Consider the following 24,863-nt stretch of genomic DNA (forward strand, 5'->3'; position numbering starts at 1 on the left):
GAGCGGCGAGAATATTGATGGCGAACGAGTTTACTTTCTGTGCGCCATCCACTCGCGGAGAGCTCCATGCTTGCGCTATGTCGCCACAGTTCACGCAACGCGCACACACAGTTCACGCAACGCGCACACATTTTTACGGCAAGGCCGTATTGTCTGTCCTGTTTGTAGATGCTGACGCTTCCGTTGCAGATTTTACACTTCATGGCATCTAACAGTTGACCGAAGCAGCCAAGATCGGCGATCAAAAAACTTGCCTCTTCGTTTGGCTCCGTGGGAGCGGCGCCGGCCGGTGCGTCGTTCTTCAAAAACTCAAATTTTCTCTTCGACGCGGCGGTCGATGCCAGTTCCTGCAGCCTTGAATCGGCCTTTGTGCGCCTTACCTGCAGCTCCGATTGTGTTAGTAAGGTTGTATCACGACGGACGCAGCCGCTGCTTTGCGAAGCGTCGGTGACCGGAGGGCCCGCTAGGCCTAACTCCCCGTCGACTGCCTCGGGCGCCTCGGCGATTCCTTCGCTGTCGGCGGACGAGATGGGGGTCGCGCAGTCTCGATGTTCGCAATGTTCGTCTCCGCGTTCCGGTGATGGATGTGCCGGCGATGCGTCACGTTCGGGAGCATCGCAGGCTGGCGAGGCCGGCGAGGCTGTCAAGCTTGCGTCGGCGGCATCGGCGGGCGACCCATATCGGTCTTCGTTGACGCTCCTCGCCAAGAGACGCGCCTTGAAGTTGTTCGCCTGAGACTTTTTTCTTTTTTTGCCGAACTTATGCCGTGTATGAAATTTCTGTGCCGATCCAGGCATTGCAACAACTTCGATCGCGAGCACGCTAGTCGAAGTACGGGCAATATGGCGACGCGGCAACAGGTTGTTCGCGCGTCGTTGACGCGCCAAGCAGACGATGCGAGCGCAATCAGCCAATGAAGTGGCCACCTCGTGGTCACGTGCGCTTAACAACCAATAGCATCGCGTACTTTGCTTCTTTTTCGGTTGCTTTTTTTTTTGGCAACCAATGAGCGGAGCGAGGCTGCTTGAGTGGGAATCGGAAGGTAAAGAAACGCTCTTTCAAACGAGACCAAGATCGCGGCTATGGCGTTCGGCAAACGGCAGCTCTGCGTCGCGAAAGAAGTGGTGTTTTTCGGTCAGATTCTGCGCAAATCGAGCTCACAAGTCCTCTTTGTAAAGACATAACAAGTAAATTATCGCTTTCTGGAGCCTGAAAATTGGCAGGCAGGTGTAAAAATGCTTGCAGAATTCAAAAATGTGATCGAAAAAAAACCGTTTTTTTCGCGATTTTTCGGTCCCAAAGACCCGTCCGCCCCCTTAAGAATCCGGCCTCTAATGATGACACAGATAATAAGATTTTGTGACATCATCGTGACGCCACATAATGTGACGTCGTCATATTATATCTTCGCTTGGTCAAAATTGGCCGATCACGGGGGCAGTGCATAACCAGCTGAGGTACAGAAAACTTGCAGCGCCTCCGATCCTTGAGGCTGTACGAGAACCATGTTAGATGCAGAAATATCGCGGAGGGAGGCACGGGATGTTCACTACATTGACTGGGAAAAAAAAAGATGGATTTCGCCTTTCAGTAGTCTTAGGTGAATTCATAGCGGATTTTGTGAGTTTCTTTTTCATTATCAATAAAAGGAAATAAAAAAAAGACAATCGTGATTTCTTTCTGTTCCATTTTCAGAGTGGAACACAACAGCATGACATACTAAGGCATGCGAATGACGTGGTTTCAATAGCCTGAAACACAAAATGAAATGCGAATGCTATCACACTCGAATGCAAGTACTGAACTGGCAGCACGGCCTGAGAGACTGCCTGCAGAATACGTACAGTGGGGATGGAAAGAAACGCGAACATGTGGCATCTACATTTCTTACTTTTTCGCATTTATTTTCAAGTAGTTGTAGCATTGATGAAAGGACGGGGTCTTCTATGATGCAATCAAAGACGATCTAACATCTTTTTATTGCCATCACGGTCAGAATGTAATGAAAACAGCGCGCCAGTATGTTCGCGTTTCTTTCCAGCCCCCTGTACCCACGAAAGCCTGCGAGAAGCACGAATGCAATTAAACTCGGATCCAAACACGAATTCGTGATGTTTGTAATACACGTGGCCGTTCAGCATCAGCGTATAGTAGTCTACTCGCACAGCGCCACCACGCGGCAGCGGCAAGCGGAGGTAGAGAACGCGCTCGATGGCCCGAGGAGAGCGTTCGCCCAGGAACTGAAAAAATAGAGGAGGCGCTGATTCGACAAAGTGCTTTGTGTGTGCTTTTTCTCACACATATCTTTCTTGCCACCTTTGTTCACTTTTCTGCACAGCGCTGCAAGTTTGTTTTTTGCACTAAATAGAACACACACACCAATCTTATGAGCAACCTTTTTCACTCTGTGCAAAACTTAATGAACATAGGGTATAACCGCTGTACCTGCACGAGGCCTTTGATCCTCTTTGTCGTGTGCTGCCCCTCCCCTTGTCAAGCTCACCAAAAGGCTTTCGGCAACAGACACTAGCAGCAGCTGGGGATGACCAGCATGGCTGTGACGTTGCAGCTGGTGCTCGAAGCTACCAGCCACCTAACTGGTGGTGGCACGAGAATACCCCTCTTTACAAGTTTAGAGTGCGCTGGCATGAAGGGTAGGATTGCTTTCCTCGAGCGGGGTTTATATTGCCAGCACACATGGTCAGTGTTAAACGACAGCTCAAGGCCTAAAAATCTTATCTTTTTGTCGGAAGGGTGCTCAACCTTAAGAATTAGTGGCTTCATTTCACTCTGAAATATTTCAAAAATATCCTTTGTTGACAACTCACTCGTGTTTAGCGCTGTTTGCTCACGTCTTAATTTTTGATACGATTCCGTTTTCCTGCGCCAAGCTGCTCCAAAACCATAATAATCACAAAAAGTGTGCCAAACTGCTCCAAAACATTCTCAAAGCGAGAATTTTGATGCGCACGTCAGCTTCAGTAGGAAAAAATGGCTGAGTTGACATGATTTTCCAAGCAGCGCCAGGAATACCAAGAAAATGAGACGTTTGCAGAACACACAGACACGCCCAAGCGTGTTTCTTTTATGCATCTTTCTAATAAAGGCTACCATGGTGCCGTTATGTTGTAAATACGCGAAATGTGCTGCCGTGACCCGAGCATGCTGCTTCTACTCGTCAGGCTGTACTGTCTCTTAGACAAAACTACCAAGTGACATGCCTAACGGGATTGACTCTCTGGTTATTTGTTGCGCATAGCGTGTTCCTCCTGTCGCCGCGGTTTTCGTGTGGGCACTGCTGCATGCAGTCGCCTACACGCGCGTTTGCCGTGGGCGAGTACTTTGTTGCGTCAACGCGGTGTCAGCTATCTTTCTTGCTCCGCAATGCTCTAATACGTGGGCTCTTAAACTGTGTTCCGCAGAACCCAAGAGATCCTTGAAGAACATCTTAGGGTCCCGCGAGTGGCCAGAACAAAAACAACCCGCTCTCGTGTTGCCCCATTTAGTGGCGTCAATCCAGAAGAGTCACAAGGGGAGACACGCATCTTGCCATAGCAGCCATTTTGTTTTTCGTAAATATATGTATTGTTTTTAATCATATAAAAATTAGACTTGTGCTTTGCAATAGAATGAAAGAAAAACGAGCATGTGCTACGGCGCCGGGCCTGGGAGCTTAGCCTAACAGCACTGAGCAGCCAATTCCTAACACATTTCTAGCTAATACGCCATTCGGGGTAAACCATCAAATGAAAATACTAGGACTTTTTTGTTAAATTGCGTAAACATAGGCGTGCACAATAGGGGGGGAGGCGCCCCCCCCCCTAATAACTTAAAGGGATGGTGCCACCATGTTTGTGGCTTGCGCGTTCTTTGCTGTAAGCGTTTTCTATAGCTCCAGGATGCATGATGCACGCACCAAGATTCATGTATTCTCTCTAAATAATTTAATATCGCCTTTTGATGTGCACAACTTTCGGTTTCGGTTTCTGGGTGCCGAGGTTGGGCAGTGACATAGAAGTGTAGGAGGCTTGGTCACGTTACCACACAAGGCTGTGACGCACTTAACCAGGAAGCGATCGAAACTCGGCGAGTGATGTAGCAACTGATGCTTTGCCGATACTATAGTGAACTAGAATATATTCTAGCTCACTACAGCCGGTACGTACGTTGCAAAGGTGGCGGAGGTCCGGAGGTCACTCACATCACTACAGCAGATCTGGTGTGACGTCACTACAACTTTCGTTGCCTTTTCTATACATCTACTTCAGAGTTGGCGCGCTAGCGATGGGTTTCGATCGGGAGAATGGCCGTTTAGGTACACTTTGGAAGTGAATTAAAATATATTCTAAACGTTTGCTCTGTCCGACCCTTCGTGTGGAGTGTCCTTGCATACAGAGTAAACCCACAACAGGCTTGTTATAGCCTCGAAATTTGATGGCATCACCCCTTTAAGGAGGGCATGAAGTGTGCCCCATACCATTATTCAGTTGTGCCTGTCCCGTCATTGTTTAAGGGGAGATGCTACTCGAAGACACTTTTTCTTTAATATTCACCCTAGAGCAATGAAACTTGAGCTCCTTATAGAACTTTTTATGCTGATTTCAAATATATAATTAGTTTTCTTGCAAGTTGCATACTTTTAGTTCTGCAACATGACAAAGTGAAAAACTGAAGCATCTTGCCCCCCCTCTTTTCAGACCTAAACTTCAATAATTTTTTACAATTGATAGTTCATAATGTTTCAAATAAAGTGCGGAATGCAAATAACTAATTAGGAAGTCCATACAAAATATGTACTAGACGTGAAAAATTTTAACGTTGGAAGTTCATATTTCTCCTACCCTAGTGAAAGTTTACATAACTTTTTTTTATTTTATAATAAGAATATCGAAACTTAAACAAGATAATTGCATTTCTCGTACTTTGGAAAAACTATGGGAAAAATTTCATGCAGATCTGAGCACCAGAAGTACCCGAAAAAGGAGGGGCACATTGACAAAAATGGCAAAATTTGTGTTTTGAGAAAAACGAGTTTTAAAGTCAAAATTGCATGTTTATTTATCAAAGATGTCATTGAATGCAACGAAATTTGTACACAAGAAAGAACAATCCTCCTTGTAGTGGCCACTGCCATTAAAATGCGCCAGCACCATAGGTTTGGCCCTCACAGCTCTTTCGAGCTGACTCCTCGACAAGAGATTTTTCTTCAGCGCACGCCGACAGGCCCTTGCTTCTCCTGTTAGTTTTTGAGACATTTTTTTCTGGCGTGTGCTGTCCCGTGATGTGCCAAGAGCAACCAGATCATGAGACGGGAGCACGCCAAGCTCTTCCAGAACACGTTCAAAACTGGAGTGCCCTCGATTAAACCAACATGTTCAATGCTGTCATATCAGCAATCAACGAAGACTCGTCGTCCTGCGATTTTTCTTCGTCTTCGAAGAGTCCGATCTTTTTCTGGGAGGCACTCACATATTCGAATGCCGCGGCAAACTCGTCGGACGCATCGGCGTCACTGCCACTACGCCTTGCGGCAGCAGACGATCTTTTCGTGGTTTGAGTGTTCGGCTTTGATTTGCGCCGGCGTCCTCGAAATTTGTGCGTCGCGTGAAACTTCACAGGCCGGTGACCGCGCTTCCTACGGCTTTCTTCATCCATAACGGATAAGCACTCGAGAAAAGCGTTGTTCAGCTGCGCTGCTCGACGAGACACGGATCCTGCAAGTAGGCTTCACAGCACACACAGGCGCGCAGCGGCCAATGGCGGCTCCCGATCCGTACCACGTGATTTAAAGCCAGTCGCGGCGCTCGAAGAAGGCGGCAAAAGCGTGCTTCTCTTTATTATTTTTTGCGCTGCAGCAGCGCGGGAAACTGTTGTTATTTGAAGGGTGAGGCTCGGCTCTTCGCCTCATGCGGTCGACAATGGTGAGCGGCGGCGCATTATCAGTGGCAAGGTGCTCGAAGATGACACACTTTCGGCCTTTTGACAGCCACCTTGTGCTCTTTAGACGCAATTTTAAAGCATTTCCAGTTGAGTCTCGGCATTGATTTTTTTTTTCAGAACAGTAGAGGTACTAATCTTAACAAAACAGGCGAAAACAAAAAATCGATAATTTTTTAGAAAATTCGTGTTTTTCGACCCGCATCTCCCCTTAAAGAACAGAGTTTATGGCTACGCAGATTGTCCACGATAATAGCGGCCAAAGGCCCCTGATGTTGCATTCCTAGAACTGTTTACTTCCCATCTTTACTTCCGGTAAGCCAGCGACCAAAGGCAGGCCATTGTGAGAAGCATGCAGTGATTCCACTCCTGCGCCAACTGCGCCAAAGTGCGCCAAATTGTATTTACTGTGCCATCCTGATAATATCGACGAAAATTGCGCCAAACTGTGCCAAAGTCTCGGGTTTGGGGGCGTCTATCACTGGCAATCGCACGGCCGGCGCGTTAGAACATGTGCAGCTTGATCTTGGGGCTGCCAAAGTCGCAACCATGGACCAAGAATTATTCCGCTGAATAAATAGCGCTCGCGCGTGCGTCCCGAGTAAGCCACGATGCCATGCACGGTGCCAACACATCTTCTGTTCTGCAAGTCGGCTCGACAGCAAAACGCGCTCTCCGCAGAGGCACGTAACGCCTAGGCCTATCGGTAGCGAGAAAGTGCGGCGGCGATTCATCGGCGGACGTCGTCTGTTCTAGAAACGCTGCTGATAGCTCGTTTCAAGCGTCGCACGGCACGTAAGGAAAGCAATGTTCCGTAATAACTACACGTGTGCTGCTAAAATGTCTGTCACTTCTGTTTCCGGACATCGCGGAATGAAATCTGGGATCGCTAGCAGTAGATATATGGGACAATATCGAATTTTCCTTGCTTCGCGTCTATGGAAGAGCACGCGAACGGTGGAAACGCGTTCACATGCACTTTTCCTCACATATACTTTATCCATGGATCTTCATTCGGAAGAGCTTTTTCGTAATTGCTTACACCAGCACGTCCGAGTTTGTAATCACACTGCAGTAAATACCCCCTAAGAGGCCCTGCCCTTTCGAGCTCACGTGCTAGGGTTCCAATTCGAATTTTTTGCTTGCTTTTTAAAAATGTCATCTCAATAATAAAAGCATATCTCCTGGTCGGAGCAGCCGCAAATGCGCAGCTGTCAGTAGCGGGCCCGTCGCTGAAGGCCCACAGTGAAGCTGCTACCCCATGTTACAGGTCCGCCCCTCACTTTCGGGGGTCAATAGCTGACGGTTAAAAAAACTCAGTTTCGCTTAAGGGCGAAGCAATGAATACGATACCAACAAATTCTATTGTTGAACGAAGTAAGGCTAGCAGCTAACTCTCTTGGATCCGATCTCGCGTAACTCAACAAAACACTAGTTTAAGGAATATGGCCGCTCCAGGAACCGAAGCGTTTTCTTGCTCTGAGTTCTCTAAACACGAAGTAAGCGTTGAGAGCACAGCAAGATTACGAGCCGTCTCCTGATGCCTCGAGATAGCGCGCGCACAAGCGACTGCGCCCGTCGAACGATGCGGTCCCCTCCCCCCCCCCCCTTCCGCTCCCCTGTCGTCCTTTCATGCTCCTTACGAAAGACGGGCGGGGCGTTTCCTCTCTGTTTGATGAGCATTCGACGGCAGGCCGCACGCGGGAAGATGTTATCTCATGCGCTGTCCGTGCGACGAAGACAGATGGCCGGCTAGTTTAATCTCCGCTTCAGCCGCGTTCATCGCCAGCGCTCGCGAGCTTTTACCCGCGGCTAGAATGCGCGTGGTGATGTTATTAATTTGGTCTTTATACAGAAAATTACGGCAATGGCGACGGCAAAAATCCGCGGAGAGTGTCCATATAATTGTTATCACAATAAACATTTTAAAAAAAGTTGAGCCATTTCACTCTGTGAAGTGGATGATAAGCGAAGCTGTTTCGCGCATGGCAAAGAGGTGACATGGTGGAGGACAGTTTGGTATGTAAGGCCAGGTTGTTAGTTCAATATGCAATATTAATGTGAAAGCCTCAGATGCTTTAACACGAAAATTGACCGTCCGCGGCGTCAGTCGATTGATGCAAAAAATAATCACGTGATGGCGTCATCATCAGGTCATAGATCGTCAAAACTTGTGACGTCATCATGGCGTCATATATCGTGATGTCACGTGACGACGCCATCACATGACATCGTCGCTTTACACTGCTTCCGTAATCGGTGCGCCGATCATGGAGCTAGCGCAAAACCAGGTGAGGTGCAGATAGCTTGCAGAGAAGGAGGGGGAGGATCAAGCGGTCGATCGAGAAGAAAAAGAACCTGGCTTTCGTCTTGGAGTTTTCTTAGGGGAATGCAGCAGGGACAGTGTGGCTCTTTGGCATTGAGGCACTGCTGTACATCACGGCGTTTGTCTACCATGTCTGCTGATAACCACATAGGTGTATTTAGAGTGTTATTTCATAAAGTACAATTTTATTGATCCGGTATTGTGTTTATTTATTACTGTCGAAAATGTTCACCAAAGAGGTTAATTCAGAACACTCAACTGCATGAGCCCTTATTTTTTCATTAGCGAGTGAAATATGGAGTTCTCCTGAGATGATTTTTTCCATGAGATTTGCAATGAATCGAAATATTACTAGCCTTCCTAAGAGCCCCATAGTCATATTCCGGTGCTTGAATGTTGTTGCAATATGCTTCTGTAGTGCACTCCAGGATGTAAAATTCGCGGCTCCAGAGTGCTCCCAGATGCAAAATTATCTGCTCCAGAGTGCTCCAAGATGAAAATTTTGCTGCTCCAAAGTGCTCCAAAACGGAAATTTTGTTGCTCCGAAAATTGCTCCAAATCAGAAGTCCTCGGTAGCATCACTGAGCATGTCATCGCCGTATTTTCATTTTTTGCATCCATCGTGAAGCACATTGTCTTTTTTTTTTGGACTCGACCACGTGGGGGAGGGGGGGGCAGAGTTTATGGCCACCCTGATTGTTCACGATAATGGCGGCCGAAGGCCCTTGATGTTGAGTTTCTAGAACTGTTTACTTCTGGTAAGCCAGGGACAAAAGGCAGGCCATTGTGAGAAGCACGTCATTGCCATATTTTCATTTCTTCGTCCATTGTAACGCACGTTGTCTTTTCTTTGGACTCGACCACCGGGGGGGGGGGGGGGGGGGGGGGGGGGGCAGAGTTTATGGCCACGCTGATTGTCCACGATAATGGCGGCCTAAGGCCCCTGATGTTACATTCCTAGAACTGTTTACTTCCCATCTTTACTTCCGGTAAGCCAGGGACCAAAGCCAGGCCATTGTGAGGAGCACGTCATCGCCATATTTTCATTTTTTCATCCATTGTGAAGCATATTGTTTTTTTATTTGGACTCAACCACTGGGGGGAGGGGGGAGCAGAGTTTATGGCCATGCAGATTGTTCACGGTAAAGACAGCTGAATGGGGGCTGCAATAAAACTCCCCCCCTTACAGCTTTTCTTTAACTTCAGCTTAATTCCCCATCCTGCAACCTGTAAGAAAAAGCCTCCCACGATTAAAACCTGTAATCTTTCTTGTAACGCATGTTTATGCTCGCCGGTGATTATTTTTAATGACACAATCATGGTGGAGCAATCGGATTCCTGCTTCATTGTTAATAGACTCCAACGAATCATCGGCACAAATAAATAGCGTTAGATGATTGAGAATTCTTTTTTTTTTTATTCTGTATTTTGAAGTGCAGCGTAAAGAACATTTGCAGCACGTCAGAAGTAGTCAGTACGATTTCAGGAAGCCCATGCTCTTGGTATCTTTTGAAACGAAAAGCAGATCTCATTTTCGTACTTCGTTTCGGCTATTTGGAAGGGCTTCAGATTGTTTCACAAGGGCTTCACACTTAATAGCCTGTAGCTGCCTTGATACAAAGTGCGTCGCTTAATTTATGGTGCAGACAATCTAATGATGCTGAAGCCCAAACGCTGATAAAATCTTAAAAAAAAAAACGCTTCAAAGTCCCTTTAACTGTCAAGTGATTCAAATATGAACTTTGAAAGTGGTGTCGCCCCTAGCCTGAACACAAGGGGTGTCAGGACACCCCTGACCTCACCCCCCCCCCATGATTTACGCCACTGCCCCTATTAGCCACTAATTCATTTATTAGACAAGCAAATTTGCATTGCATTTTGCATTTAATGAAGCCACTGCACGCCACATCCGCACATCGGGTGCCTGTGGGTAGCGAGAGACCCACGTGGCAGCAGCACTAAAGACTCGTCTAGTGTGTGCCATGAAACTTGCACGATTTGTGGACTCGTGGTGACAGAACGCGCGGTGCGCTGGTAATTGTTGCTCTTGAGTGTTCAAACCAGTTCAAACAACATTAATGGGCACCTCGGCGCTTCTGTCGTGGCTCACGGCGCGTCGGCGATCACGTGGCACAGTTTTCATACGTGGTGATTTTCCACTGCTCGGTTTTGTAATCAGAACACGCAACTAGCGCTTTGATACACGTAAGAGGCATTGCTTCATGCTGGCTGTGGGCTACACGAGCATTTAGGCTTAGCTTTACAACCGGTGTATCAGTCGACGGCCGTTTTGCTGTGCGACTGCCATGCCTCCTTTTTTGTTTTGCAAAAATCAAACGGGCCTCTGTACGTCCGGCGCTTCAATTGTGTGAACACATTGCTTACGTTGCGCGGTGCCTGAAGCGTGCAGTGTATGGTTGACGGGCGCTTTACACGAGTCGTAGAGCGGCATGTGGGGGAATTGCAATTCTATGTATTATGGGGAGATAGACATCAACAGCGATGGCCTTCAATATTAAAGGAAAGAGAACGCGGTCAGTGATTAATGCCGTGGTTGCACGCATTGAGAGGCGTTATACCATGCAGTACTCTCACAATGGTGCTACTCTTGCTGTACCGTACGCACACGTTTGACGAGATTGTGCGGCGAGGTGTCTTGGCACTCGCGCTGCACTCTTGAAGAGGGTCCCGCATGAGGTGGCAGCAAACGGCGACTTTTGTTGTCGTCTGTTAAAAGCGGGCAGTACACTTGATGCTATGTCAACCGTGGGCCGAGCAGATAGCTGAAGGCGCTGATTGTGATGTTTTCCTGACAAAGAGTAACACTGACCTACAGGAACCTCTTTGGAAGCTTTAAAAGCTAAATAAGCAGACGTACAAAAAGCCAAAGCAGTAATATGTTAAACAATATCACTGAACAATATCACTATCAAAGACCTACTGCTACGTAACTACAACTCTTGTGTGCAATCACATTTTTAAAATTTTTGATCAGTCTGATGCTTTTTTTGGATTTTTTTTTCTAAATGTTAGAGGTGAATCTAGTTTACAGAACCTTTTCTCAATTATTTGATATGTTTGCTGCATGGGCTATCTTAGATAGGTCACGTGGTATGTAAAAAGAAGTGTAGTTCATACCTGGCAATAATCTGTTGAAAAATCATTCTCCAAAAGCTGCTTCAGTGTTATGTGTATTCTAAGCCAATTAAAATGTGTACTTGTCCTCCCAAGTTGCTAAAAACTTGTTTTTTCAAGCTCCTAGGAAGACATATGAGATGCCGCTCACAAGTCATGCGTGGTGGAACCAAGCAAACAGCCAGTAGTTTTTTGCTGGTAGTCCCATGACATGCTTGCTGGTTAGTTGACGTGACAGTGTTAGTGGTGTTAGTGCCTGGTGTTAGTGCCTGTTAGTGCCTAGGTGTTAGTGCCTGTGCATCCTTGGTGTCCTCGCAGTTTCGTTAGTGAGCGGCCAAGTATTGTCACACCTCCATGATCTTGAGATGTCACTGAGAGGCAACGTGGAATTCAAAGGGCAGACAAGACAGGCAGGGCCGGTATCGTTTTCTTCCACAAGTCTTCAACGTCACGTGAAAGGGCCTCTTCCCAGTCGATGCCCTGACGCCATAGTTGTTGGAACAGGAGTCGAGCTCTCACGTGAAAAGACCGTCGTCTGTTTTTTATTCTTGCTCTTGACTGTCAAGTTCGTGCACCAGCGAGAATTTGAGGCTAGATCTTGTCATGTGACTGCCGCACTGGCAAAACTTGCCGTGTACTGGAGCATGCACACCTCTTTAGGTGGACCACTCGCAGTCTGGGTTCCCAAGCCATGCTCAGTGCACACTCATCCGAAAGAACACGTGCAGCAAGAACATGTGTCTGCGGCACTTGCATGTTGCAACGAAGACGATAAACATATGGTGTAATTAACTACCACAGTTGCTGCACCATACTTGGACAACATGTCAGCTGAATGGTAGGAAAACTTCTAAACAAGTTTGTGTTCATAACTTGTTGTTTCGAGGGAACTGTGCACATTAGTCTGCTGAGTGCAGGTCATATATGTCACTTGAATGCCATCTATGTCATAGCTATGACTATTTTAAGGTTTTGTATTACTGCTATAACTTCTTCTGGTGTAACAGGGCTCAGAAATATTGTGTCATCATTAAATGAATTAATGTATTTATTTGAATCCTCTGACGGGTTGTTATGGGCGAGAGGTGTAAAAAAGTTGTTAAAAGCTTCTGCCAGCTCTACTCCAGATATATCGTTATCATTTAGCTTTAGCATATGTGGAGAGGCTTGTGGCTGCTCACGTCTAAGTAAGATATTTAATCTTGACCATAGCAAATCATGGCGACCATTTTTAACTTCAAGCAATGTAGAGTAGTATTCTGCACGTGCTTGGCGCAGTTTTTTTGTTAGCCTATTCCTGTACTGCTTGAACCCACCCTAAGGTCATCTGCTAAACGCGTATTTAAGAATATTTTGAACAGCTTGTCTCTCGTTGTCGATGAATTCACCTTCGCGCTGCCACTTGCTAGCTTCCTGGTTAGCTCAATTCTTAGAGCGACCGCCCCGGAAAGGCATTGGTCCCGGGTTCGAACCCCGGACCAGGACGAATTTTTCGGCGACTAAGAGGCTTTATTTCTGAGAAATCCGTATGGGTTTCCTTGTGGCTTCGTGCTACAAATGGGTGGTTGTCTATTTTCCCTTTCTTAACCCTTCCGCCACCTTGCGAGATTCCGCAGAACTGATTCTCAATATGTGTCCAGTTGCTTCGAGTTGTCCATGAATTTGCCCTCGCGCTGCCACTTGCTAGCTTCCTGGTTAGCTCAATTGGTAGAGCGACCGCCCCGGAAAGGCGTTGGTCCCGGGTTCGAACCCCGGACCAGGACGAATTTTTCGGCGACTAAGAGGCTTTATTTCTGAGAAATCCGTATCGGTTTCCTTGTGGCTCCGTGCTACAAATGGGTGGTTGTCTATTTTCCCATTCTTAACCCTTCCGCCACCTTGCGAGATTCTGCAGAACTGATTCTCAATATGTGTCCAGTTGCTTCGAGTTGTCCATGAATTTGCCCTCGCGCTGCCACTTGCTAGCTTCCTGGTTGGCTCAATTGGTAGAGCGACCGCCCCGGAAAGGCGTTGGTCCCGGGTTTGAACCCCGGACCAGGACGAATTTTTCGGCGACTAAGAGGCTTTATTTCTGAGAAATCCGTATGGGTTTCCTTGTGGCTTCGTGCTACAAATGGGTGGTTGTCTATTTTCCCATTCTTAACCCTTCCGCCACCTTGCGAGATTGCGCAGAACTGATTCTCAATATGTGTCCAGTTGCTTCGAGTTGTCCATGAATTTGCCCTCGCGCTGCCACTTGCTAGCTTCCTGGTTAGCTCAATTGGTAGAGCGACCGCCCCGGAAAGGCGTTGGTCCCGGGTTCGAACCCCGGACCAGGACGAATTTTTCGGCGACTAAGAGGCTTTATTTCTGAGAAATCCGTATGGGTTTCCTTGTGGCTTCGTGCTACAAATGGGTGGTTGTCTATTTTCCCATTCTTAACCCTTCCGCCACCTTGCGAGATTGCGCAGAACTGATTCTCAATATGTGTCCAGTTGCTTCGAGTTGTCCATGAATTTGCCCTCGCGCTGCCACTTGCTAGCTTCCTGGTTAGCTCAATTGGTAGAGCGACCGCCCCGGAAAGGCGTTGGTCCCGGGTTCGAACCCCGGACCAGGACGAATTTTTCGGCGACTAAGAGGCTTTATTTCTGAGAAATCCGTATGGGTTTCCTTGTGGCTTCGTGCTACAAATGGGTGGTTGTCTATTTTCCCATTCTTAACCCTTCCGCCACCTTGCGAGATTGCGCAGAACTGATTCTCAATATGTGTCCAGTTGCTTCGAGTTGTCCATGAATTTGCCCTCGCGCTGCCACTTGCTAGCTTCCTGGTTAGCTCAATTGGTAGAGCGACCGCCCCGGAAAGACGTTGGTCCCGGGTTCGAACCCCGGACCAGGACGAATTTTTCGGCGACTAAGAGGCTTTATTTCTGAGAAATCCGTATGGGTTTCCTTGTGGCTTCGTGCTACAAATGGGTGGTTGTCTATTTTCCCTTTCTTTACCCTTCCGCCACCTTGCGAGATTCCGCAGAACTGATTCTCAATGAAAGGTACAATGTTTGGAATTCTTACTTTTGTCTAACATGCATTTTTTGTATTTCTGCTGTACTGTGGGCATATATTATGCAGTGATTATTTATGTTAAGATACAGTAGACTCTCATAATAGGAGTGCCATTTAATGAGGAATGGACAGAGATGCAGAATTCAAGTACGAAACTAATCATATCAGAGGTAGTTGTTCCAATTAAGCAGCAATACCATTGAATGGATTTCCGTTCGTTAAAGATCTACTGTGCGTTTATTTCTTAATAGCTGTGAACTGTTCAGTGAATGATGGGTGATACTAGGCGGAGTTAGACATTTCAGCTATTTAGCGCCTAGCAGCTCTTGATTGCCGGGGCCCTCGTCTGTAATTTCTTCCAGATCCCTGTCTATATGTCTCGTGACATTTACATTGAGCCTTTACTGAAGCTCTTTTATTAAAACAGGACTTTCAAAGCAATGCAGTCTGTCTACCGCAAAGTTAATGCAATGAAACAGCATTTTAGAACCCATTTCTTGCTGCAACATCGTGAAAATAAAGGTCCCTAGATGGTATGCAATTAACGAATGAGTTTGCAGAATCATTTGTAGTGTTTATTAACTTTGATTCGTTAGAATGGCATCTTATAATGGTAAATTTAGCCATTTCATAGCAAAAGTGTGCAGTGGCAGTTGTGCAAGATTATTTTGTGTTTGTTTCAGTTCAGTGGTTGAAAAGCTGCGGCTTGGGTGGCACGAAAAGAAGGTATGACAGGAAGAGTAAAATGGAACACGTTGTGATGCAGTGCCACATTGTTTCTGAATTTGTGTTGACGTGCCTTGTTTTCACGATGTAAATAAAATGGTGCGGAACGCTTTCCTTAGCCACATTAGCCACAGTCCAGTGTAGCACAGATGTCATCTTTCATGAAGTTTTTTTTTTGTGAAGTGCAGAATAATGAATCTTTCCTTTTATGAGAAGTAATGTGTCCATGGAGTTCCCTCACTCCTTATTACGTCTTGCTTGCGCAGTTCAGGAGGACGTAATTCCTGACCTGAACATCTCCTTCTCGGGTTTCTTGTGCTGTGGAATGTGCTCTGCTCTCAATGCAGGAAGCTCACTAATAAGGCCACAGTGCCAGCCTGCTTTTCTTTTCAGCTTTGCAACCCAGCGTCTTCTCAGCTGCACAGTGGTAACTTCATGGCTCGTGTTCATCTTGCCTATGCAAGTGCACCATTCAGCTGAAAAGAAAAGTAACTTGTTTACTATGCACACTTCACAGAGCCTATTTTTCAGTGACTCCTGCTGCCGAAATGGTTCAGTTCGCAGACACACCACATTACACCACCACCATTTTCTGAAAATATGCATACCTGCCAACTCTCCCGATATAACCGGGAGTCTCCCAATTTCTGGCCAGTCGTTCCAGTTGTATGGGCGTGGCCATAAGCCTCCCATAATAGCAAATTACAGTGGTTCTAAAGAAAGACATTCTGGTCTTAGGGAACCAGAATAGCATGCTGCCCCCTTCCCCATCAGCCATTGCTTTAATTGATTTGAGGGCAGGGAAGCTAGGCCACCGTGTTTGTGTGTGGCCTTAGTTATTTACGGCTGGGCATGCTCTCTTTCTTTCGATTTAGAAACTCAATTTGGGGCAGTTCTGAGCCTCCTCCCCAATGTTCCCTGCAGTTGAGCAGGGGCGCTTGATCGGTATTTTACAGTAATATGGGTTCTAGAAGTGCACTTGTATATGGTGGCCTAGAGCATGATCATGTGCATCAGCATTTGGGCAGTGTCTTCAGAATGTGTCCCGAATTCCTCGTGTGGCACTTACACTGTGTCCAGAGACTTGTTTCAACACAGAGGGGCACAGTTTCTCTCGCACACAACCACGGCACAAGAAGGGAAGGGACAGTGTTGCTTCCTCTCAGTGGCTTCTGCTGATGCGTTGGAAGGCCCTGTAATGTAGATGCGCTGAGTGAAGCACAAATGAGAAACGTAACAAGGGACAGTACTAGTGGTGCCCTGTCGTCGTGTGCACTCATTGATTGTGCCTAAATTCAAGGTGGAAATCATGTTGTGTTTCTTATGCCCATGTCGGTCTCAGTGCAAGCCCAGAGCACAGGCTCTTGGCCACTGCTGCTGCCCTCGTGTGTGGCCCTGGGACAGCTTGGTGCTGCGCTGGCGCTGCCCTTGCCCCCTGGTCAAGTGCAGAGTTGGCCACCAGCAACCCTAGGAGCTCTGGTGCATGCCCTGACCTCCCTGTTGCACAATGCCAAGGCACCTGCCAAGGTGGGGTATTACGTGTCAGCATGACTGCACAATTCAGTAGACTCTCGTTACCTGAAGGGAAATACATTGCGTTTAGCACAAGTTCTGCTTACTGAGAGATAAACAGGGTTCAAGTACGAAACCAATCATGTTACAGGCATTTAAATGGGAGTCTAAATGATTGCCCAGACAGTGGTAGCGTGTGTGATGTTTGCAAATTTGGGGTCAGTAATAACCAATGCTGCCATAGTTTGCTAGTAATCACCCACTTACCATACCTTATGGAAGTGTGTTTTACAAGCAGTTGAATTGGCTGATGCAAGCAGATAAACAAAGTGTTAAGTTATAACATTACACCGAGCAAATTGAATCCATGTACATTGTAGCAGTGATCATACACAGTGCCTCGCACATATAGAGGCAGTTCATTCTATTCAAAATCACAATTATACATGCTGGCAAGTGTTTATGTGCACCTATGGCAAATGTTCAGAAGATAACATCGAAAATAATAGAGTGGTGCCCAGATGCTGTGGTCACAGTTTGGGCACATGGATGAGTTGTGTGTCCTGTACGTTCGTTTTGTCTGGTGCTACTTTTTCCATATTGCACTTGATATGCTATACAGTGCAACGCTCGTATTGTCAGCTTTTGGTCTGTTGATGAGATTTGTAAGGTCCACCATGGTAGTTATTTGTCTTTTCACATGCTGTTTTCCCAAACTGCAATAGATGTTTAGAAAATTTTCATTTTAGTAACTGATGGAGTGCTCAATGTGGTTTTCACATCTGCACTTTGTGGGGTTGCACACACAACCCGTTGTCTTCAACGCGGCGGCACCTCGGCTTCGCCGAGGTGCCGCCGCGTTTTGCCGTTTTTCCGTTTTTCCGTTTTGCCGTTTTTCCCGTTTTTCGGCTCTTACGTTTCCCGTCTCTTACGTTTATTTCCTACGGTCCCTTCAAAAACGTATCAGCGGGGTTCTACTGTATTTTGTTGTTGTTTCCCCCAGTAGTGTGGAACACTCTGCCGCTGAGGTGTTAACCAGATGTGCTACTTTATTGTTGCAATTGGCATCTGAGGTGAATAAACACCTTGAGTTGAAAGACTTGTCTCTGTCCCCACTGGCCTGAAACCCGCCGCGGTCGCAACTCAGTGCGAACCGCGGGATAGGGGGTCACAGCTCTGACTGTTAGGGCTGCTGCGTAGCACTAGTAGCGAGTAACTACACTCCTCTAGTGTGCGGTGTGATCCAAACGAGGGACAGGTTCGCACGCGCGGCTTGTTGTGTTCATGTTTGCTGCAAAAGTAACCCCTATAACTTGAATTTGTATACTTTTATTGGAAGTAAATTTCTCCCACTAATTCAGTGCATCAATCCTGTGTGTTGCGTCTCACGGTCAACACCTTGAGGACAGTGCTGCAGTCTTGTTGTGATGCATCGTTAGGCCACTAAAAGTGGATTAGTACACCAGTGTAGAGTTTACGTTAACTTTTCTCTTACCACGGGAAAATGGCTTATGTATGAGTTTAGAATTGTTCATACAACAACTGCTGTGTTTAGGGTGCTATGCCACTGATGGAGAAGGCGGCCATTTGAAGCCTTATGGCAAAAGGCCTGAGTGCCCGCTTGTAAATACCCTTGCATACAGCCTCCATTCTGCATCTTTCCATGCAAAGTGGAGATAAGTAAATGTGCATTCTGATGGTGTTTACTATAGTATGATACGAAAGCACTTGTTTGCTTGAAAACTTTGTAAATAGGAAAACCACACAACTTTTCAAAAATTTTTGAACAAATATTTCTGGCAAGCATTTTTTAAGCAATGTTTCCGAATATGCAAGTTGTTGCATTGCTTGGCATAGAGTAACAGAGAGCTGAGCTAGTTGGTAGGTATTCATGTTAAAAAGACAGAGCGTGGAAGCACGGACACAAGAGAGAAGTCAAGACACCACATATGCCAACTGACAACTCAAAAAGGAAAAAGAACTGGCCTATTTGGATTCTATGGCATGTGGTGTTCAGGGGTAGTAGTTACTCGCATTTTTTGCGGTTCTTTCTTCCCATTCAGTTTTTTAACACGAAAGTGTTTTATGGCAGGGTCCACCAAGTACATCCGTTACGGATATGGCGTTGATAAAATGGACGCCACTGGGTGAGAAAGAAAGAAACCAAGAAAAAGATCTGCCGCTGGGAATCGAACCCACGACCTTGCGGCCGCGACGGTAAGTGCCCGACGCTATAGGCGATGCGCAAAGCGCCGACCACGCCATCTGCCGCCATGGCTCGGAAGCGCTTGCGCGGCCCGGCGAACAGTGTTTCAGCGAGTGTCTACGCGAGTGCACGGATGGATGTGTCTTTCAACGAGATTTAACGACTCTCTCGGGCTTCAGCGATGTCGAAAAATAACTGCTGCGTTGTCGGCTGCTCAAACACATACAAAAACTCGCCAGGAACGCACTTCTACAAGTTTCCGGTGCTATTTCATGAGCGAGAGCGACGGCGATGGTGGATTGCGGCTGTCTGACGCAAAAGGTAAGCAATCGCGCTTTGTTTAGGCAGTGTTAGAACGATGACCGTGTTTTTATTTCTCGTAAGGATCACTTAATTAGCGTATCTACTCACGTGCCATTTCCCGCCAAAACCGCGTATTATCACGTAGAACCTAACGCCATTTTGCAACACTTAGTAATAGCTTGCAAAAAACCTAGCAGGGTGTGTTCAGATAAGAACGTCGGTGCATGTCCGTCGACCCCCTGTAATTTCGCTGAAAAAAATATATTTCGTTGTCCGAGTCCCCAAGACCACAAAACCACTTTTGGTCTCGCGAAAAAAAATTTCGCCTTCTTTAAAAAAAAATTTAAAAGCCTCCACTGAGCCGCAACCGCCTCTCTCGAATTTCGCGGAAATGGGATTTCGATGAGATGCTACAAAAAACTATTGTAACTGTAGGTCTGACAAATTGTCTCCACATACTACCGATAGTTTGTGTCGACAAAACGTTATTACTTCGCAGTTTTGATACTCTTATTTTAAGAAAAAAAAATCGCACAGTCGCAAAGTACCAATGCTTCTCTACAGCACAAAGTTCAATAACGCTCGAATTTAAGATTTTTTTTCTCCGCGTGCATAAAGGCCAGACTTCCCAAAAGTTTTGAGAACATTGCGATATATTAGGTTAACAAATTCGTTGAACGAAATTGGTGAGAGGTTACTTCAAACGTAAACTAGAAATGTTCAACTGAGGACAAGTCTCTAAAAATGCAATATTTCGAAGATGATTTTAAAAAAAAACACCATCTTCGATTTTCTTTAAACATTTCAGAATTAAAACCAAGCACGTGTTCTAACTTAATCTGTAAAAACATGTTGCGTTATTTTTGTGACGTAAAAGTTAAGAAGCACGAAAAGTCGCCAAATTGACGTAAACTGAGTAACCACAACATTGAGCGAGCATGGAGCAATAATTTCCATTATCATTATTTTTAGGTCGTGAATATGTTCTGTGGATTGATGGATTGACAGAAAAGAACAGGAACAGTTGGTTCTGAAGAGCAAATTATTACTACATTTTACGCACATCACAAAGAAATTTGCAGTGGCTTAGCTCGGCTATGTCAGGATATACGTAGCGTTAGCAAAGGTTCAGCTGATTATTCTTAGCTTTCCAGATTATCTAGGATTATTAGCCTCCTTCTGTTCATTCTTCGTACGCTGAATCGCTAATTGCCAGGCAACTACTTCGGGATCCTATGAGATAAGCTTCTTGGCCCTTCTGCGCCGTTGAGCAGCATTTGCGCTCTCCTCCTCCATGGCGTTACCCACCTGCAAACGCCAGTCAGAGGCGCTATCGAGCGGCTTCAGCGCAGTGTCAGAAGGCGAAGAGCTGCACGCGCGGCGGCGCCAGTGTGTCTGGCGAGGCTAGACGTCACTCCTCCCGAACGTGCAGACCAACAGCGGCGAGCCGCGCGCGACAGTGGCGGAGTCTGCACGCGCGCCGGCGCCAGTCTGTCTGGCGCGGCTAAGACGCCACTCCTCCTGAAGGCGCACGCCAGAAGAAGCCTCATCCATCAGAGAAACCGACATTTTGTGCCAGAACTGTTTCAACCCCTTCAAACAGATCGCCGTAGAGTCTCTGGATGCATCTCATTCTGACGAAAATTTCGTTCCCGAACAAATTGCTGTCGAAGAGCTAAACGTATTCGTGAAGTCAACAAAATATATTTTTTTCAGCGAAATTACAGGGGGTCGACGGACATGCACCGACGTTCTTCTCTGAAGACACCCAGCAAATACGTAGCCAAGCTGCTATGACAAGCTAGGTGACCACCAGCTCCGCAGTGGCTCAGTCCCGCGCCACTAGCGCAAGCTGCCGAGATATTTTTTCCCAAGTTTATCGTGCTGGTTTCAAAGTTTTACCAACGCTGACCCTTCGCGTGGCCACACCCGTGAAATCCATGCGCCGGCGCGACAGTGCTCCTCAAAATCTACTATATAAACACATGGCACGTAAACGAAGCTACTGTGTCGAGAAAAAACGTTGGTTCATGCATCAATGCATGCAGGCATTAGTGATCGGGACGTTGTAAAGAAAGCGGTGTACTTACGATGAGCTCCACTTCGTAAGGAAGCTTGTTGACGCTTGTCTGTGGCAAACACTTGGCGCGTATAGTGACATTGTCGTCCCACACAGCTGTTACATCGGACACATGTCCACTATTATAAAGCGCGGCTCCTTTGCGCACACTATCGCCGTAAAAGTAATTATCAGGGACGCGCACAAGCGGCAAATCGCACGCGCGCACTTCCGTCATGCTTGCAGTGAAAGGAGGCGTCCGCTACGCGACCCGCATGCGGTTCCAACGGCCGCCGTTACGCGGCTTTCAGTGGCGCCCCTATAGGCGCTGCGCATCGCGGATACCGACTAAGCTACCTTGGTAGATGCTGCACACATTACGAACGCGCCTTATAGCTTTCACACACTCTCTCCCGCACGGTGCTCTCTGCTGGCGGTGTAGGTAGGCGGGGCGGTGCCGCCGTCTGTGAGAGGTGAAAAATAAGTAATATGTCACGATCGACACTTACTAGCGCTTACACCGAGATTGGGCACGATATCGGAGGTCATGGTTAAAGCGTCGCGACACTGGCCGCGCTGGCGTCGCCGAGGCACCCTAGACGCAGTTATGTTCTTTGCCTTTTGCTTCATGTTAGCGTGTGCCAGCTCATTGGAGTAGTGCAGCTTCCACATGCACCAACAGGATTTCTCCGCCGCTGACTGCTTCGATTGCGAGAGCGCCGACTAACATAAACTGCTGCAATACGTGTTGCAGAAAAGACACGATTTCGACGGGCGAATGTCATGCCTTACTAGAGCGCGACAGAGGCCAGCTGGATGCACGCGTTTGCAGCTCAAGCTACGGATCTCTGCCTCCCGTGTTGCTGAACCGCAGTGTGGTAGTGTATGCATGAGCACAGGCATTGGTCACCCATTACTAGAAAGCACACACAGTGCTGTTTCTCCCCTTAATTGACGACGTTTTGAAGAAGTGCATATCGGGTACCAGTGTGGATTATGAGCTTGTTGTTGTCATCTTTACACGGGATTCACGATTCACTGTGTCCGAATATATGTTCACAACTTCAGCTACCACAACAGTTCATGCATGATCATGGGCGATAGTCGTCGCGATAGAGACATGCCACTAGGCGTCAACATGGATGCATCCACGTCAAACGGTGCTATAGCTGCCAAACACATATACAGATTGTACAAGTTCTCATATATCGCTACACAATAAGCACTACTTCTGTGAAGACACATTTCACTTTCGTGTTATACCAATTCTTATGACGGAGAGATCAGCCATGTTTTCTTTTTTAGTTTGATTCTTGCATAAGCTTGTGGTCTTATCTTTTCTTTGGCTAGATATTTGTATGTTTCTGTGATAAAATTCAGTTGGAAGTCTGCACTGGTCCTTGTCAATTCTCTGTGTGCTGTGTCTACTTTTTGCACTGAGCAGTGTAATAATGAAAATGGAGCACAGTGACAGAAAAGAAGGTTAACACAAAAACTTATCTGTGCACGCCTAGACAAGAGACCGTTTGGCTGTGGCTGCTTCTACGTAGGATTAGCGAGAGTGTAAGTGCACGTACAAGAATGAAGAAACGCATTTATTGGTCGAGGCCTGGCATATCGATTAACTTGCATAAAGAAAAAATTCAAGTGCCTGAACAGTTCATACACCACCACGTGTGCCGGATTGGTAGGTATCGCCTTTTGCTTGGGCATGTTCAAATAAGCTTTTGTGTCTACCTTCTTTTCCACTGCTGTGTGCCTTTTTCACTTGTTAATCGGTGTTTGTGGGGTCTTGACTTCTCTTTTGTGTCCGTGTTTGCACACCCTGTCATTTTAACATAGCTACTTGACAATATTTATTTTAAAAATTATAACTAAGGGTGTGTAAATATTTGAAAAATGGATATTTGTTTTCCCGAATATTCGGCTGCAGCCAGATATAATGTTGAACGGGCAAATATTCAGACAATTTTGAATATTCGAACAAGTGGCGACGTATTGTCATGTGGTCGTGACTGTGAAGAAGACTCCAGAAGATCTTGGAAATGCGTAACTCCTTATTTGGCCGAACTTGTGGCCGAGAAACTGAAAGTGAAACTGCAAGCAAGACACGCTCGATACTGATTGCGGCGCACAGAGCATCGGCCGTCGATAATCTGACAAGCGGAGAACCGCGTCAGCATTTATACATGTGCCGTCGAATATTCCAGCTTTATCGCTGCTTGTCGCGCAGGCTCTATAATAAGCTCGAGTGTTCGTGTCTTGCACGCAATCTTAACAAAACGATCTACAATAATCGCGAAGCTTCTCAAACAATGAGGCGCGGTTTGCGCGGAGCGTTGCTAACAGTCTTTGTGGGCGAAAACCGAATACAGCAAAAGTGATAATAAGAAACGCACGTGGCAATATGAATGCCATGCATTCTAATTTTTACACCAAAACATTGCTAATACTTACCTATCAGGTTAAATTGTACGTCGCGTTTACTTTATATTGCCGTTCACTGCATACTTATGTAACATTCTCGGCAATCAGCCACGTGTGTGCACTCACTGAGAAATGCACATGACACATGCATGACCTTGGTGCTCCCTTTCATCCTCACCCCTAGGCAACTTTCTTATGCAGCATAAGTTATCATTTTGCATTCTATAGAAACATTCATTAAAGTAACCATCAAAAATCCTAACCTAAACAAAGCATGGAGAAAAATGGCAGTGTGCGAGGATCACATTCCAAATGGGAGGGGGTCTTTATCACTTTTTGACTTGTTCTTACAGAACCTGAAGAGCGGTTACCCTGTGAACGTGTCAAATAGTCAATTTTCTGCATGATAATTTTTCATGAGCTAATTACCAAGGGTATCTTGAATGTGCTGCCGCCTAAGGCATACCTGCCAACTGTCACAATTTGCCCAGGAGACTCCCAAATTTGGTGCAATCATCCTGACATCACGGGCACAGCCATAAATTTCTCAGAAAGCAGGCCTAACGTCACTGCACGAAGAAAATGATAATATAATAATACCAAAGGACACCTTTGGTTTCAAGATTTCTTGACCTTGGTGTATTGCGTGAGGAAAGCTTAAAAAAGACTTAAGTTCAGGGAAACCTGAAGAGATAAAAAATGCTTGGACAAGGAGTGTTGCTGGAGCCAACATTTTGACCAACGAACTTGTCTTCTCCGAGGCTGCCTACCTTAGCACCCGCTCCTCCAAAAGAGGAGAAAAGGCCAAGAAGGTGGGGCCAAGCTGAGTGAGTCAAAAGAAAGCAGGTGCAGTGGAAGGGGAGGTAGAGGTTTCACTGAAATATGGTCATCAAAAGTAAGGGCCACCTGCCAATGATAATTTCACGGGTTAGGAAATGCTAAAAGGAAGGCTTAATTCTCACTGGTTTTCGTTGTGTGTCTACCATATGGGATGGATTTAAAAGCCCCCTTTGAAGCCCCCTTCTTCTATTGGCTGGTTTGTATTAAACTTATGAATAAGGTACGACTCTTGTGGTGTCTTGAGATAGCTGCTCTAGAACAAACGGATGCAGTCTTCCTGTAGAAACACCAATTTATTAAGAGCTTTTACATAATAGCGAACTCACCGGCTGAATCTTGGAAATAACTGCAGTA

At 46.4% G+C, this 24,863-nt stretch overlaps 1 protein-coding gene and 3 non-coding genes across 4 annotated transcripts in view; all 4 read left to right on the forward strand.

Annotated features, from left to right (window-relative positions):
* The window catches only part of LOC119386432 (proteasome adapter and scaffold protein ECM29), an 814,720-nt gene that overhangs the window by 349,301 nt on the left and 440,556 nt on the right, over window positions 1–24,863 (forward strand). Inside the window, exon 18 of the mRNA XM_037653733.2 lies at window positions 16,505–16,689. Coding sequence (XP_037509661.1) covers window positions 16,505–16,689 — 185 coding nt within the window. The remainder of the gene's footprint in view (window positions 1–16,504; window positions 16,690–24,863) is intronic.
* On the forward strand, window positions 13,088–13,161 carry Trnas-gga (transfer RNA serine (anticodon GGA)). The gene has a single exon. It is a non-coding gene; the product is annotated as a tRNA-Ser (tRNA).
* Window positions 13,644–13,717, forward strand: Trnas-gga (transfer RNA serine (anticodon GGA)). The gene has a single exon. It is a non-coding gene; the product is annotated as a tRNA-Ser (tRNA).
* Window positions 13,922–13,995, forward strand: Trnas-gga (transfer RNA serine (anticodon GGA)). Its single transcript has one exon. It is a non-coding gene; the product is annotated as a tRNA-Ser (tRNA).

This window comes from Rhipicephalus sanguineus, chromosome 3 (assembly GCF_013339695.2).
Source record: "Rhipicephalus sanguineus isolate Rsan-2018 chromosome 3, BIME_Rsan_1.4, whole genome shotgun sequence".
NCBI classification, from domain to species: Eukaryota; Metazoa; Arthropoda; class Arachnida; order Ixodida; family Ixodidae; genus Rhipicephalus; species Rhipicephalus sanguineus.